The 17,653-nt window shown below is 45.1% G+C and overlaps 1 protein-coding gene across 2 annotated transcripts in view; it reads right to left on the minus strand.

Moving 5' to 3' along the window:
- Positions 1-17,653, minus strand: part of SV2B (synaptic vesicle glycoprotein 2B) — a 108,574-nt gene that overhangs the window by 20,955 nt on the left and 69,966 nt on the right. For both annotated transcript variants that reach the window (XM_005294869.5, XM_005294870.5), the window contains 5 exons: positions 8,899-9,079; positions 6,513-6,664; positions 3,649-3,782; positions 2,603-2,692; positions 8-118 (listed from right to left, as the gene is read on the minus strand). In XM_005294869.5, coding sequence (XP_005294926.2) covers positions 8-118; positions 2,603-2,692; positions 3,649-3,782; positions 6,513-6,664; positions 8,899-9,079 — 668 coding nt within the window. The remainder of the gene's footprint in view (positions 1-7; positions 119-2,602; positions 2,693-3,648; positions 3,783-6,512; positions 6,665-8,898; positions 9,080-17,653) is intronic.

Raw genomic sequence — 17,653 nt, forward strand, 5'->3', positions numbered from 1 at the left:
TCCATACCTGTTTTAATGTGGTCGTGAATCTGACCAACCAGCGCTGGTACCATGCCCCTGTTGAGCTCTGGATTTCAATAAACTCATCTATTTGCTTTGGAGTTTTGATGTGGGCGACCTGAAAAACGCAAACCAAAGTTTCAGCAATTGACCCTGGATGGATTCAATCATTTCTCCGTTTTCAGCACAATCCCTTCTCTGCCTCCTGCACAGCAATCTTCTCTGATGTTTGCCACAGAATTTTCACCTGCTATCTTTTCTTGATGTGTTGCCATTGGATACTGAGTTTTTCTCATGGGCTAAAAATCTCTCTCTCTGTAACACATTTCAAATTTTTCACATCAACCTCAAACCTTCATTTATTAGATTGATAATAAAATGTAATTCTAACACTCAACACGTTAAGCTAACACACATACACTATGTGATCTTGATGTCTTTAAGAATCTGCCCGGTAATTAGAGCTGATAATTACTGCTTAAAATTTTCAATGAATAGTTAATACAGTTTTAAATAAACTTGCTTCAACTGCTTTCATGTTCTCTTTTCTCAAATGCAACTGGCAAAAGCATTCTCTAACACAGTAAATTTTAAGTGCCAATGGAAGAACATTTGTGGAAAGTCAATTCTGAGTGCATAAATGTGTATGTTTGCATCAGAAAACTCATCCAATCAGGGAATAGAAACATACCATATGACTAATTTGTCCAGTCAAAATAGCCTGAATTTTGAATATTGAATACTTGTAAGTAAGTGCTCGTGAATGGGTTATAACCTAGGAATCAGTCACAGAAAGTATTTGGTGAATAATTTTGAGTAAAGAACATATTCAAGAAAATCACAATCTGTTCACATGCAGAAAAAGAGGTGAAATTCACTGAATAATTCATTCAGTATGAATGATTCACCCAGCTCGATAAGATAGTGTCTATGTTCTCCTGACTGGAACTGTTTAAATGTCAGATCTGGGAATTGTCCCAGTAACAGCTGGTGCATGACTGACTGACTCCTGCTGCCAATTAGCAAAATACAACTTCACGTGGAAAGTACAAGGCAAGGAGAGCTCATTGTCTGTCTGTGCCAGGAGGTTTCAGTAATTCTTGATTCAACAGCCAAACTCCAGATCTGAAGTACAATGTTTCAACCCATTATGACACATGGCAAATAGGACATCATTAGCTGGAATAATAAGTGTTCATGAGTGCAGTATAGTTTGACAGACTGAGTCCTAACAGGAGCAGATGCCTTTACGATCATCAGATGCAGGAGCAGGTACACGTGGATTTGACACAGGAGCGACAGACAATACATGGTTTTAATCCAGGAGCAGCATTGGAACAGGGGGCCCTAAATCCTCGAGGATGGTCAGTCTCACATTACAATACGAATGTGCCCGGCTTATCCCAGTGCAAGTAGGAGAGAAGCTGGTGTGCATTGAGGCTGCTGATGTATATTAAAGGTGAGAGGTGGGGACAGCTCCTTAATAAGGGGCATGCAGCAGAGGGGAGAGCATCTGAAACATGCAGGGTCCTGTTTGCCACAGCTTATAGATCTGCAGCATAACTGACCATCCCAGTTTTACAGGAGCAGCCAAGTTTCTTTCTTTCTTTCTTTCTTTCTTTCTTTCTTTCTTTCTTTCTTTCTTTCTTTCTTTTCACAGCAGTCAAATAGCTTGTGCCCTGGAAATAGCTCAGGCTCATTAAGCCCATTTTCTGACCTTGGAGTCTTAGCCCACTTGGAGGTACAGTAAATTAATCTCTTGTATTATTGATGGGCTCATTCATTATGGACAGTGTTCTTCCATAACTCCTTTTTCCAGTTAATCGGGCTTTTTGCACCATAAAGCTGAATTCTGCAGCCACATTTTTCTTCCCTCCCTCCTTCCTTTAAGGGTATGTGCCTTCTCTGACATAACCTAATTCAAGGAGCATTTCCTAGCCGATGCACTCACTGTTTACAACACCCTCACTGCGATTTACAATTAACCCCACCACACGCCTTCTCTAAACTCACTAAATTAGACTCTGTCCAGTTCAAATTTTTCACTCTGAGCATTGGCCTAGTGAGTAATAATCATTCACCTCACTTTCCTTCAGAGAGATTAAAGGCTGGCTACCAGGCAGATGGGGTTTGGGAAGCTCATTAGGAAGTACATGGAGCTTAATCAGAGTTTGATTAGAAGCTGGAATGGAGAAAGGAGTCGTCCGGATTTCCCACATGAGTAATGTCCCTCTCATTTACTTTGCTCCTAGAACAGAGCAATTAGATGTCTGAGTATAATTGGAAACCTGCTGGGCTATCCACTGTGCTTTATCCCCATGCATATACAACTCCCATCGACTTTCCTGGGATTGAGCACAGCAAAACAAGGCTTGTGTATGGCCTGAAGTGTGCAGTCCTTATCTTCTCCCATTCTCCCTCCTGGCTGCTGGAGGTCACATAGTGTCGGAGAAACTGGAAACCACAGGGGGGAGAATAAGGCAGCTCTGGTGCCTACTAAAGCAGATTCCAAACCAACACCTGGCATATGAAGACTCCCATGTGCCAGTGACCCCTTTACCACAGTAGAACTAACTGCTTTCCAGAAGGAAACCACACTCACCGTAAACACCCTCTCCGGCTCCCCCTTGGCCCGCATGTTGGTATCATGAACTTGCTTGAGAATCATCCAGGCTTCATCATGTTTACCTATCTGGAAACACCAAGGGAAGAACATCTCAAGTCAGCCATTAAATACTATGGTCTCCAGTCATGTGGTTTTAAAATTGACACAGGGACCAGCTCTGGAGGCCCAGGTGTAATGGAGCAGGGCTGTGCCGCATCGTGTGTTGAGGAGGGAGAAGCAGAGGGCAGAAGGCTGAACCATCAAGGTTTATATTTGCTGACTGTGCAGTAGTTTTGTGGTAGAAGAAGGAAACCACTCTGTAATTATTATTTGGGAGGTGGGAGTTAGGCAAAGTGTTGTCTCCAGGATAAGCAGAGCGTACGTCAGGAGACGTAGTTCTCTGCCCAGCTCTGCTAATGACTTGCTGTGTAACCTTGGGCAAGTTGATGTGCCTCAGTTGTTCCATCTATAAAATGGGAATAAATAATACTTACATACATTGCGGTGGGGTCTGAGGTTTAAGCCATGTATGTCAGCTGCTTTGAGAGCCTCAGGTGAACGGTACTATGTACAATAAGTGCAAGGTGATAATAAATAATTAAATGCTGTCCCTTCAGCTGTGTGAGTAGTGCACTTCCCCTGCTGGGTCTGAGATCCAACTCCCCACATATTTTATCCTGCTCCTGTTTCTTGCCCTTCACTCCTCTTCCTGCCCAGCTCTACTAATTACATTTCCAAAGGGTACATGCTTGTGTTTTAATCAGGTACGCAAACCCTTTAATGGGTTTATGAATCCCAGGAGTCTGCATTTTGCTTGTTGTTCAATGCAGATGTCAACATTAAAAAGTGATACGATGAAAGTATGTGATTAGCACCTTAATACAGAGAGTCTCTAAGATTTAAATGAAGCTGGCAAGCCAACATGTGGGTGTGTGACCAGGGAGCTGGGGAGAGGGCAGTGAAGAGATAGCCAGAAACATGCAAGGACCAGGCCTCCTTTGTTAATTGATATTGGAGTACAGTTTTCAGATGAGTCATCTTACCTCTAGCAAAAAACGTGGACTTTCCGGCATGAATTTAAGTGCCACCAATGAAGAGATACAGGGCAGAACACAGATGATTACAAATACCCTCCAGCTGTGGAAGTGATACTTGGTTCCCATGCTGAAACCCCAGCCTATGAACAACAAAAGCCAGAGTGAAAATTCTGTCCACCTAGTCAGATTTCTCTCTCAGATACCCACTGGACCGTATGGGCTCTGTGCAAGATGGTGATAGGCTGACAGAGTCCCATCTGATGAAAGATTTATTATGCCTGGTAATGAATTCCTTTGTGGACTCCATCAGACAGTCAGATGGATAACAGCCTATGGGTTTGTGCTCAGCACAGACAATGGAATCGGTTATTATTAAGTTCCTGCCTTTTTAAAATCTTCCTTTATCTTTACATTTAGAAATCAGGCTGGAAGTGAGCTATGCAATAAAACTAAGGATACTGTGGCACGGGTCACATGGGATCCACTGACATATTTTATTACACTTCTGTGGCCTCCTTACATAACATTACAGAGAATTTCTAATACGTAGCCCTTTTCTGATTTCCAGAGCAATTACGAGACAGCCTGACAACATATCTGTAAGGGAAGTGTTAGTCCCCATTTTACAGAGAAGGAAGCAGGGGCAGGCAAGCCCCATAGTCACCAAACAAGGGGCACGAGGGTGTCTGAGAGCAGCACAGACACTTTAAAACTCAAATGGCAGCTTGACCAAAGCAGGTTTTTGGGAGGGTGCAATCAATCAAACTTTAATTAAAGACACACCAAAAAGATCATGAATCAAAATTCTTTCTTTCTCAGTTTGTCTTCCCACAGTCAGATCTCAGGGAGGACGTTTATTTCAAATGTTTCTTTATAATATACTCTTGCTCATAATATTGAAAAAAAAACCAAGTTACAGCTTTTGCAGTGATGAGGACTGTATCAACTACAATACTACACACAATTGAGTTCCAAGACAATATTGAACAAAGGGATACTGGAAAGGAAAAACTGTACAGCCTGGGGCTCAGATGCTCCAACATGTGACAGAGACAATGTTGACCATCTGCAAAATTTAAATATTACCCTTTAAAGGATTGGGTTTTAAAACCATGTTTGCAAATAATGTATGTGCGTTAGCCTGACACCATTTCACTCTAGTTTACATGTCTGTTCCAACAGCCTGTTTCCAGCCAAAACTTGAAGGTTTCTAAATACGGAGGCTAGTTTTAGCTTGTAAGATGGGTGGGTGGATATTATAGTCCCTCTTCATGATCTTTTTGGACTGTCCTACTTTTCTCAAACAAGATTTTGCAAACAGTTGGCAATACTGGATACTGGGGGAATTAATCTTTCTCAATAGATAGTGAAGTCTGATGTTTTCCTAGGGGATGCAAATGAATTACCAGGAAAACCATGTGACATGCAGGTGTTTGTTCCTCATAGTAGTATTGTACATTTCAGAATTACCATATTCAACACCATGGGAAAATCAGTAGAAATCAGAGGTGATCCCAGCAAATTTAGGTTTTAGGGAGACATATTCACACACAAAAATTACCCCAAATACATTGGTATCGGCTAAGACATGGTGGAATGTGCTGACCTTGATAATGTGCTGCTTAGCCCCCCGTCCCAATGTTATTGTTCAGCAGAGTTACACTTTATTGATAACTGCTTAGCTCAGCTCTGCAGTCAACATGGACACGAGCCATGAAGTTACCTGAGTCAACCTATCCCCAAATTCAGGGATGTGTGGATTTGTGGTCCTGGGTTTGACCGTTCATAGAGAGAGGCCAGCATTTATAATCTGCAGTACCAAACGTGTGATGTATTAGAGGCTTTTATCACAAAGGAGCCATCCTACCTAAGTATTGATCCTACCTAAGTATCAATCATTCAATTTCTCTCTATCATTGGTATGTATAGGGCCCCAATCACAATAGCGTCTTCAGTGCTAGAGCTAGACCAGCAGTTCTCAAACTGGGGCTACCGCTTGTGTAGGGAAAGCCCCTGGCAGGCCGGGCCAGTTTGTTTAGCTGCCCCGTCTGCAGGTCCGGCCGATCATGGCTCCCACTGGCCGCGGATCGCTGCTGCAGGCCAATGGGAGCTGCTGGAAGCATCAGCCAGTGCGTCCCTCTTCCAGCAGCTCCCATCGGCCTGCAGTGGCGAACTGCGGCCAGTGGGAGCTGCGATCAGCCAGATGGGGCAGGTAAACAAACCGGCCCAGCCACCAGGGGCTTTCTCTACACAAGTAACGGCCCCAGTTTGAGAACCACTGGGCTAGACAATCCTTCCTGTCCTTCTGGGGATGTCCTGACTTGCAGGATGAATTCCACTGATTATCTTCGAGTTCCTGTAAAAAGGCAGGTGGTGGGATTTGAAAGTTCCAGGATGGCAGGGGTGAGTTTGGTTGCAGTTGGTACAAGCGTGTCGGACTCTGGTTTTACACACCACAGAAGCTGCAGGGCTAACTTGCCACAGATCATGTTAAGAATCGATAGCCCACCAGATGGGGGAGGGGGATGTTGTTAATGAGTGAGGGCTAGTCTATACGAACCGTTAGTGCGCAGCAAGCTGGGGTGTAATTTGACAACGTACTAGCCTGCCAAGCACTAACTGGCCATGTGGACCCTGCTACCATGCACTAAGATTTCCATGGTGCACTTTAATCTATGCCAATTTGAAACGGGAGTAGGTCGAAGTGCATTATGGAATTTTTAGTGCATAATGGTAGAGTCCAAGCAGGCAGTTAGTTTGCAGCAGGCGAGTGCACTGTTGCCATGCACTAACTGTAAGTCCTTATATCTGTGTGCGCAGGGGTGGTGTGGAGGTGGTGTTATCTGTAACCGAAAGCACAAGGCAGTTACCATAGTGGGGAATGATGCTCCAAGCCATTGCAGAGGCATAAATGCCACCGATCATCCAGAACATGCAGAGCCAGCTCAGGTGTTCCCCCCTCTTCTCACGAGATAGGAATTCAGAGAAATAAGCAAAGACGATGGGGAGGGATCCCCCGATGCTGAGGAGAGAAAACACCACATGGGAAGAATAAAGGACTTTGCCAAACAGGTGTCACCAGCACATCTGGAGCTTCATAGGTTTGGATTCATCTACAGTAAAGGTCTCTAGAGTTACAGCCCCGCAGGGGGAGGGCAGCTTTTCTTTCTGGAACTCACTGGAATTCTAGGCGATTCTCACAGACTCTCTACTCAGGGAGTCATGAGAGAAGAATATCAAGCTCCCCATACCGGGTTGTTCTTGAACATGAAGGATGCACAGGAAGCTTGTCACAAGCAGAAAGTTGATTTTACTTTCCCGTTTTAACAAAGCGAATTAACCTGGCCTCGAGGGGACCTGGATATGCTCGGCAGAGCATTGTGATTTGGATGCTTGTGCCCTAGGAAACTGGAGAACTGCACAGGAGAGCGTAAACTCATTTCACCGGGGCAGCAAACAGCCAGGCAATAACAGCCTTTGGTTGCTAGTGACTCCAGCCAAATTTGACCCAGTCCACCCAAGGAAGGACCCATTCTGCAATACCCCTTCCACATCCCCTCCACCATCTTTTCAAAGTAGCTCAGTTGCCTCATGACTCAGAGATGGGAGGAGCCAAGGAGTGCTGGGATTGCGCGAACTTTTGGAAATATTTCTGAAGTTCTAAGAAACATTTTGGAATTAACCATTTTAAAATGGGCCAATGTTTTCAAACGATTTGGGGTGCCTCCATTTTGGGGTATCCAAACGGAGACACCATAAACGGCCTGAGTTTCACAAATTCAGTATTCAGTTCTTTCTGAAAATCAGTCCCCCTCAATGTGTCTCGAGCCAGGCATTGAAAATCACTGGGCACTTTTGAAAATCTTGGCCATGGGCCCAAATTCACTTATCACATGCACCAGTGTAACCTTACTGACATCAGTGGGATCATTCCTGGCTTAATTAGCATAAGGGGGGAATGAAATCTGCAGCCTTTTGTCAAAGGTTTAAAACAAGTTCTCTCTCTTGAACAAAAGCTTACCTTTTACAAGGCAAAGTTCCAAATGACTATAAATGAAATGAGAGGGTATGGGCCCTCCCCTCTCTCCTTATTAATAGCATGGAAATTTATAAAGAGTGAGCTCTGGAATTCTGCCTTTGCCCAAAGTGACTTCCTGATGCTTTGTATAAGCCAAGCCATATCATTGTATCAGCAATTTGGGAGACTGTATGGCTTGGGAGAGCTACAGATCCTTTCACCTCTAAATCACCTATTTAGATTCAGAGCAGGTCAGTCGTGACTGAAAGTTACCAACTTAATGTTGTTCCATGCCTATGAAACGGGTAGAGATCTCAGTACAGTGCCTAGTATAGACAAGCATCTACATTGCAGTCAACATCAATCAGCACCCGTGTTCACAGTTTCATCAGGGAGATTGAGATTTCAGTGACTGAGTTCTCTTAGGTCAACTTTGAGGTGTCTTATCCTGAAGTGGTGAACAGATGCTGTTGCATCCTTTTATGCACCTCTTTTCTGGCTAAGACCTCAGACTATCTGACTGTCAATTTTCCAAGCATTAAATTGTTTTGTTTAAGGAAAAACAAACTATATAATCCCCCTTGTCTAGTGCCTTCTCCCTGGCTGGCTCTAGATCGGGGTGGCCAAACTGTGGCTCCGGAGCCACATGCGGCTCTTCAGAAGTTACTATGCGGTTCCTTGTATAGGCACCGACTCCGGGGCTGGAGCTACAGGCGCCAACTTTCCAATGTGCCAGGGGGTGCTCACTGCTCAACCCCTGGCTCTGCCACAGGCCCTGTCCCCACTCCACCCCCTCCCCTGAGCCTGCCGTGCCCTCGCTCCTCGCTCCTCCCTCCTCCCCCCCAAAGCCTCCTGCACCCCACAGCTGATCGGGAGGTGCAGGAAGGGAGAGGAGGCGCTGATTGGCGGGGCTGCTGGTGGGCAGGAAGCGCTGGGAGCCGGGGGTGGGAGCTAATGGCGGGTGACTGGTGATGTGTTACTGTGGCTCTTTGGCAATGTACATTGGTAAATTCTGGCTCCTTCTCAGGCTCAGGTTGGCCACCCCTGCCCTAGATCCTTCCAGGGTGATGTGAACATTGTATTTAGAACACACACATGCTGTGTAGAACCTGTCCAGTCAGTCCTTCCATTTCCTCAGCTGGCAATCCCAAATCATTGTGCAGTCTCATCTAGCACAAAGGGTTCTCCCACCTTAAACCTCAGCCTGGAGCTGAGGGACTAAAGAGAGTGTTACCCACCCGAGGCCGGAGATAAGGCGGCAGAAAAGGAAGAATCCATATCCCTGGACGAAGGAGGAGAGGAATGCAAAGGCAGCGTTGATTGCGAGTGATATGATGAGGCATTTCTTCCTTCCCAGTTTATCTGCCAGGCCACCCCAAATGACAGCTCCCACCATCATTCCCAGGTAGACTATCAGCCCTAGAGAAAAGAAAGACAGGGAGCTGAGTGACATCCTCTCACACGTGCAATACAGGGCAATTAGGTCGATGTTGCACAGATATCCAATGTTTGGAGCACTTCCTCACAAATCCCAACCAGCCACCAACCAAGGCCCTGTTAGCAAATATTGAAATACTTCACCAGCCTGAATGCCTGTCACATTCACTTTCTACTTGAGCGAAACAGCACCCTTTGCCAGATACCAGTCAGGCCAAAGTTGCTTCACCAAGTGCTAGTGATGAGCTCATACATACTCATCTGAGAATCAAATTTCTAGGCACTGTAAAGTCAGTCATCAGCTTTCAGGTGGAGTACGCCCTCTGGTGACATCCAAAATGGTACCTCAGGCTACTTCAGAGGGAGTCATCTTATGTCGCTTTTCCAACCCTTGGACACTCAAAGCCCCATGAGTCTGGAGGAACCTGCAATCATATTTGTCTAGAAAGTTCCTGGCACATAGTGGGTGCTCTCAGGATACAAAATGATCATTATGAATAATAATATTTTACAAACAGGGTAGGCCCAGCTCTCAAACATAAACCCCTCAGGCAACTGGCTGTTTATTATTTCCAGGAGCTGCTCTCTTGGGAGTCAGTGTGGCTGAGTGGTCTGAGCATGAGGCTAGAGGCCAGGAATGCCTGAATTCTACTCCTGCTTCTGCCACCAATTCATCAGGTGTCCTTGAGTTTGTTGCTCCCAGCCTCAGTGTGCCCATCTGTACAACAGTGATAATGATGCCTGCCTACCAGGGCTGTTATTAGGACTGAGTAATATTATTTTTCTCAGACCCTCCTCTGACTCAATTCCAGGTAACAACAAACACCCAATTTGCTCAGTGAGATCTCATTCCCCCCTCCCTCACCACAAAACGCCTCAGGAGCGGTCTCATTTGACCAGGCCCGCAGCCTCTCTTCCCTAGCACGTCCCAGGCACATCAGCCAGAGCCAGGCATAAGCAGCTTAGAATGCACGTGTCCCTGCTGTATGCCACTAACTGCACAACGGGAGTCTGACGTCTTATATCTGCTAACCCCGCTCAGTGCAACTGGTGCTGAGGGAGCACAGGGACGGGTGCTGTGTGGCGGTTGATGATAACTCAGGCAACTGGGAGAGGGCAGAAGGAGAGCTAAAGGAATGGAAAATTTCTTTGCAGGTTACATATTTCATTCGAGTGCCCCTTTAAGTATATCACCTCCTTTCCTCTCTGTATTTCGTAGAGACATAGACTTCTGAGACTAGAAGGGACCATTTAGTCTGACCTCCTGAATAACAGACCATAGAATTTCAGCTAGTTACTACTGTATTGATCCCAATGGCGTGTTTGATTAAGGCATATCTGCCTTGATCTGAAGACTTTGAGAGATGGAGAATCCACCACTTCCCTTGGCAGTTTGCTCCAAGGGTTAATTATCCTGGCTGTTAAAGAAGTGTGCCTTATTTCTAACTTGAATTTGTCTGACTTCAGCTTCCAAACATTGGTTCTTTGAAAAGAAAGTTTTAGTGCTGGCTGAAAGTGCTGGATTGAGAAGAAAGAATTGATTCACCCCTGAAACAGGTATTCTGTGCAGTAGCATCCTCACATCCTAGGCACCATGTTCCTCTCAACTCTGTCCTGGAAAGAAGGGCAATTCAGCCTCCAAGACCCATTCAGTCCTTGGCCACTCTGCTGATACTACCAACAAAGGGGCCAAATGAGGAGCTAAGTTTTTTATAAGGACACCAGACCAAGTCCTTCCAACTCATCCATGTTCCAACCCCACCTCATTTTTTTAAGATCCACTGATTTCAGCAAGGAAATAGAATATTCAGATTAAGGGCCCCATCCCGAAGTCTTTTTGCTGGCAAAATGCCCACTCAAGCCAGCAGGCATTTGGCTCATGTAAGGACAGCAGGATCAGATGTTAAGCATTTAAATCTGATTACATACAGTGCGTATCAGTGCCTGAGGGGTTGGAAAAATTGATCAGGTAGAGTTAGATGATTTGTTTAGCTATAAGGAGAAAACATTTGGTGATAAGTCAGTCCAGCAGCAGGCAACCAATGGAGAGAGTCTGGGAATGCAACAAGTCATGGCTTGGTCTGGTTTCCAGCTTTCAGAGCTTTGATTTAACTTTCTCTATTAGCAAATTCCCTATATTAATTCTCTTAATCAATGGAAGATGCAATACAGGAGATGATCGGCCAGGAACAGTTGCCCGAGTGTCTCTTTCAATCATCCCAGAGGTGGTGTGGACATGCTTAGATGCTTGGGTCAGGTAGTCATCTGATATCAATCAGTGTTATTCCACTGAAATCAATGTCATTCCACTGACTTACACCAGCTGAGGATGTGGCCCTTCAAGTAGTCCATTTGCTGCTGTGTAACGGTGCTGCTGCTACCCCAACATCCAGGAGTGAAATGTCTGGCGACCAAGTAGATCTTCATCATATGTTCTGCTGGACCTGTAAGCATGCTGAGTCTATGGTGTCCAGGCAGCACCTCCATGAAGAACATTACAGCATCAGCAGCTACATGGCTAATAAATTGGGCATGGGGCCCAAAGTTTCCCCCCAGTGGGTTGTCATCTTCAAGTTATTGAGCCACAGAATAGTTTAGGAGTATCAGGAATGGTATGTTTTATTGGCAATTTCATGTGAGAACCCAAGGACCCAGTGGGCCATGGGAGAAAATGGATTTGCAAAGTTACCAAACTGTTTATCTTCCTCTTTTTAATTATTCTCCAAGGAGTGCGAGGCAGAAAACCCAGGGCCAAGTGAAGGGAGGTGAACTGACACAACAGCCTTTCATCCTGCTGACAGATTGGTGATAGAAAACCCAACCAACCAACCAGGACTAAAAAATCAGCCCCAAAACAGAGGTTACTGATTGGACACTGTTAATAACTCAGCAAGCAATGAGCGTCCTCAATTCCAGCAGGCATTCTTTTTGGTTCCCAGAGCACTCTCCCTAGCTCTGGTGTGCTTTGATCAGCCACTGCAGTAACAGTCCCACCTGTCAATCTTGGAATGGCCCTGATTTTGCGGTTTGCTGTCTCTCTATCTATAAAATTGTCCAGATTACATCAGCCAGTAACATTTTCAAACAGAAAAGGAAAACTAAGCTTCCTTAATTGTGATGCAACACTGCTATCATTGAGCCACTGGTGAAACAGCTAGAGGGAAACCCAGCCCAACCCGTCTTGCACCAAGAGTGATGTGCAAACAGATTGGCACTGAGATGCTCATAAGATAAACATGTGGATGGTATCCCAGATGAAGCTCCATGAGACAAGTCTCTTGATTCCCTGGGACCTCTGTGAGCTGGCACCCAAAGTCAGACACTCCACGGGGCAAGGGGCAAGCACCCACAACTCCTGCTGGAGACAAAAAGATGAAGGTGCTCAGAACCCCTCAACAACCAGCCCACTCCCATTTAGGTGCCTATATATGGTTCAGGGGTCTGATACTGAGAGATGCTGTTATTCTGGGATGTGTTAGGAGTGGCATGTGTAAGATAGGAGGTAATTGTCCCAGCTACTTAGACTGGTGGGGCATCAGCTGGAGTACTGTGTCTAGTTTTGAGCACCACACTTTAAGAAGGATGTCAACAAATTGGAGAGAGTCCAGAGGAGAGCAACAAAAAATGAGAAGTTGTTTGGGAAACATATGCTATGTTAGTCTAGAGAAGAGAAGGCTGAGGGGGGACATAATAGTCTGCAAATGTCTAAAAGGTTCTTATAAAGAGGACAATGATTAATTGTTCTCCATGTCCACCAAGGGTAGGATTAGAAGCAATTGGCTTTGTTTGCAGCCAGGGAGATTTAGGTTGGCTATTAAGAAAAAGTTTGTAACTGGAAGAATAGCTAAGCACTTGAACAGGTTACCAAGAGAGGATGTGGAATCCCTATCATTGCTGTTTTTTTAAGAACAGGTTAGACAAACACCTGTCAGAGATGGTCTAGATCTACCTAATCCTGCCTCAGCACAGGGGGCTGGACTGCATGACCTCTTGAGGTCCCTTCCAGCCCAACATTTCTATGATTTACAGCCCTGGTTCTAGACCAACGAGGTTCTGGTAAAAGTGTCCTTTCATAGGCCGAGCTAAAGAAAAATTCTGACCCTACAGGGGTTCAGCCCTCACCGTGAGTCAAAGCCTGTCTTCACTGAGAATTACCAGTACTTCTCAGGAACTGGTCCTATGATGTGTAAAACCTCCTGCCCAAAAAAAACTTGTCAGTGGGAGACCAGGGAACAGTAATGAACATTCTTGCAATACATAAATGACTTGACTTAAGCCGATGACTGCAGGCACCATTCAACCATTCAGCAGAGGATTGATGGAGGGCAGCATCTGGCACAGTCAACTCCAATATTCTTCTGGATTGTAAATGAGCCTATTTTTTTCTGTGGCATATGTTAATCAGATCTTGGGAAAGTACATACGACTAAAAACACTGTCATCCCCTAACTAGAGCTGCGGGATTAACTCATAGTGAATTATTTAGTTTTCTTTCTCTGTTCACAGACTTTCCATGACCTAATCATAATTTCCTTTTGTGTATTCATTGTATGAATTTGTTCAACATTTTTTTTCCAATTATTCTTTTTCATTCTGTGGTGATCACAAACAGTTCTCTAAGCATATTTGCTATTCAAAATTCCATCCATGTTGATTGGTTAGACAAGTAATAGCGTAAGTAGTTAACACTTATTCTAACAGGCCACTTCACTTTGACTGGTCCCTTAGAGCAGTGTTTCCCAAACTTGGGACTCTGCTTGTGTAGGGGAAGCTTCCCGCAGCTCCCATTGGCCTGGAGCAGTGAACCACGGCCAGTGGGAGCCACGATCGGCCGGACCTGCAGACGCGGCAGGTAAACAAACCGGCCCGGCCCACCAGGGGCTTTCCCTACACAAGCGGCGTCCCAAGTTTGGGAAACACTGCCTTAGAGTATGTGCTAACTACTTATGCTAAACTATCTGTTGGACCTTGTATGTAGCTGTGACACTCTTAGTATCTTTCCCAGACCCGAAGCAAAGCTCTCTGTAGCTCGAAAGCGTGTCTCTCTCACCAACAGAAGTTGGTCCAATAAAATATATTGATATGACCTCACCCATCTTGGCTACAGATATACAGACAGCATGGCAGCCAGAAAAAGTGCACGCACATGGCATAGGAACTCTGGGCCTCTCTCTCCACAAACACAGGCCTCTGCCACGTTCACTAAAATTAGAGATTTGGAAGACACCGCAGCAATACATACAATACCCAAAATCATAATGAAGGCGAATCTCCAGGGGCTGCCATGTGGGTTAGGACTTTTACACTAGCTCCTGGGAGACACTCTAATCCCACAAACTGGAGCAGCTCTGATTCCATCCAGGAGAGGGAAGTGGCAACGCAGGCTGGGCATGTTGGTTGGTGTGTCACAGTCACCTATCCGGCTGATAAGCCTGGCCAACAGAATAAGGGATGTTCATGCAGCACCACTAAGCCCACGTTCCTGCACCCAGATTAAAAATGAATGATCAGGCAGGGTTGTTTTCTGCAGAGAAAATCCAGGTTGGCAGCTGTTCATCCAAAGCTTCTTAAAAACAACAAAACCAAAAATGAATCTGCTCAGAAGGCGATTGCTGCATTCTAACCTCCAAGACTCCTTTCTGGTAGCCAGTGATCTATTATTATTATAACTGGATATCCCAACTGAGGGCGTGAGAGCCAGGTGCCCAGCCCTGGGGGGGTATTTGTTATTCAGCAGCAGCCGCCCAGCTCAGAGTGAATAAGCAACTGCTCCAATACTTTGGATATTTTATGGACGTCCCCATTGGTTATAAAATGTCTGACTCAGCCATTTGGACTGAAGCAAATGCTGCTTCCTCTCTTTCTGCAAACAAGAGACCCGGTGGACTTCAGGGCTTTGTTAGAGGAGTGATAATATTGAGGGAGATCCACAGTTCTACAAAAACTCCAGGACTCTAGTATCTTGCCCCGATGCTCTCATTTCTTTCTTTTATTTAACAAAGAAGCTGATCCGTATTAGCCTGTGTGACGCAGAAGCAGATATTGAGGTGGTTTGTGCACCACAGCTGGTGACCACAGACACACTGCAGGTGCAAACTTGTCAGTCTGCAACAATGTCTGCATCTTGCATGCGCTCTTTATTGGCATCCTTTGCTCCCCAAGGGCTGAACTGAGGCTCATCGCCCTAGTGCCTCAGGATGTCATCTAAGGGAGTAGAGAGGCTACTGTGCAGGCAAGAGTGGAGGAGACTTGTCGTCAGGCCTCCTTGGGCCAAATCCTGGTTTCCGAACTCCAGTGCACAGATGTCAATTTAGGCAACAGCAGTTCTCCGATCAAGTTGAAGGTACTCAGCTCCAGGAAGGAGAGAAGGGCAAACATTTGTTCACAGGTGTATCTTTGCTTGGTTTGGGGCCAGAGCAGGATTTGGCCGATAGTGTTATTTCTAATCAATGATAGGATTTGAATTAATTGCACTGCTGGTGTCAGGGTGACAGTTGATGCAGAGAGTGTAGTGCTCTGATTTTAAAGTCACTGCAGACTGGCAGCTTTATGGGGGGTGGTGTTAAAGGGGCAACAACTGCACATGAAGAAGCAGCCCAAGAAAGAGCCTGGAACTGCTATTGTAGATGAAGAACAGTTCAGATTCTGAGCTCAGGAACCCAAGCTAAAGGTGAGCCTCAAGATTATGTCTCTGTGATACAGCATTTGTTAAGATGAGTTCTATGTAAGGTGCATTAAAGCTATTGATTAGTGTTGCAAAACATAACTCAGTGGAAGTGGCTTCTATTTAGTTTCAGACATTTTTTTACTGAGTCTTGTAAAGCAGTGGCAATGGGCAAGCCAGCCCCTAAAACCTTCAGACAATCAAGATCTGCAGCCATCACTTCAGTGACTATCAGAGGCGAACCACTTCACCGGTTTCTGAGGCACTATAAAATCAAGGGAATGATTTATTATGATGGACAGTTGGTGGGAGGGTCCTTTTGTGAAGACTACACGTGCCAGCCAACATCAAAAAACCTTCATTTGGGCAACTGCACTAAAACACGCCACCAGTAAGTGTCAAACAAGTACAGGAAAGAAAATTTGTTAATAGCAATTTTCCTGGATGGATATCCTACAATAATGAATGATATTCATCATTTACTATTCTTTTCCAAAATGTGCTCCATGTTTTTCTTCTGGGGGAGTTCTGCAGGAGGTCAGTTACAGAAAGGGGTACATGATTTGGATGAGGCTACAGAAAGAAGATCACCAGTTTTGTAAAAGATACAAAACGGAAGGAAAAGCAAGTAAGGATCAGAGCAGCCAGAATCCAAAGGAATCACAGCTACTTAGGTGACTGAGCAAATGAGGATCAACCTCAACAAAGGTACAGTCATTAATTAGTCTGTGCAGAAGAAACCAACCTGCGGAATGATAGCCTAGTGGGACTGTCATCCAGAGTGCTGTGCACAAAAGGGATTCGGGGATTACTGATCATTGAAATCATGGACCCAGTGCATATACACTGCAGCCAAAAAGGCAAATTAGATACTGATGAAGGGGATATGAAAGAGGTAATACTGTTACTTTCTAAAACCATTGTGTGTTAAATCCCTTCTGGAATATTGTGAGCATGGTCCCACAGCAACAATTCTATTACCACCAAAAGGAAACAAGCGTGATATTAGGTCAGGGGTCGGCAACCTTTGGCACGTGGCTCACCAGGGTAAGCATCCTGGCGAGCCGGCCAATTTGTTTACCTGCCGCGTCTGCAGATTTGCTGCTCCAGGCCAATGGGGGCCATGGGAAACGGCGCGGGCCGAGGGATGTGCTGGGCACGGCTTCCCGCGGCCTCCATTGGCCTGGAGCGGCAAACCGCGGCCAGTGGGAGCTGCGATCGGCCGAACCTGCGGACGCGGCAGGTACACAAACCGACCTGGTCCGCCAGGGTGCTTACCCTGGCGAGCCGCGTGCCAAAGGTTGCCGACCCCAGTATTAGGTATTGGAAATCTAAATAATAAGCAATACTGGACAAAATAATTTGATCAGATTTTGAAACTAAATTCCTTCTGCTGTGTTCTTCCTGGTTTTTGTCTTCATAGAATATTCTAGGGTACAAATTTACTGTCAGGAATGTCCAATGAAATAGCAAATGTTATGAAAATATAAAAGGATATTCATTGGAAACAAATTTTGAATTTGGAAACGTGAGAGTTCACACCAGAAACCTAATTCCAAAAGTTCTGGTCATCCAGCCAGGGACAGAAGTATACAGTGTGACCTAAGCAAAACTAACCAAAGAAGCACAGATGTTGCGTATTAAATGTAACAGCTGTCAAGCAATTTAGAGAACAATCATTATTTGCAGCCATTATTCTGTGACTAATATAAAATAATGAATACATGCGAGAAAAATGCAATCTGCTCAGAAAATATTTGTCAAAAAAAAAAGAGGTGAAATTCAAAGAATAAACTCTTGGTTATGAATAATTCAACCAGCTGTAGCTATGCAGAAAAGGTAAAGGCATTGGGTTTGTTCCCATTGAAAAAGAAGAAAACTTTGAGGTGCCA

Source organism: Chrysemys picta, chromosome 10 (genome assembly GCF_011386835.1).
Source record: "Chrysemys picta bellii isolate R12L10 chromosome 10, ASM1138683v2, whole genome shotgun sequence".
Lineage (NCBI taxonomy): Eukaryota > Metazoa > Chordata > Testudines > Emydidae > Chrysemys > Chrysemys picta.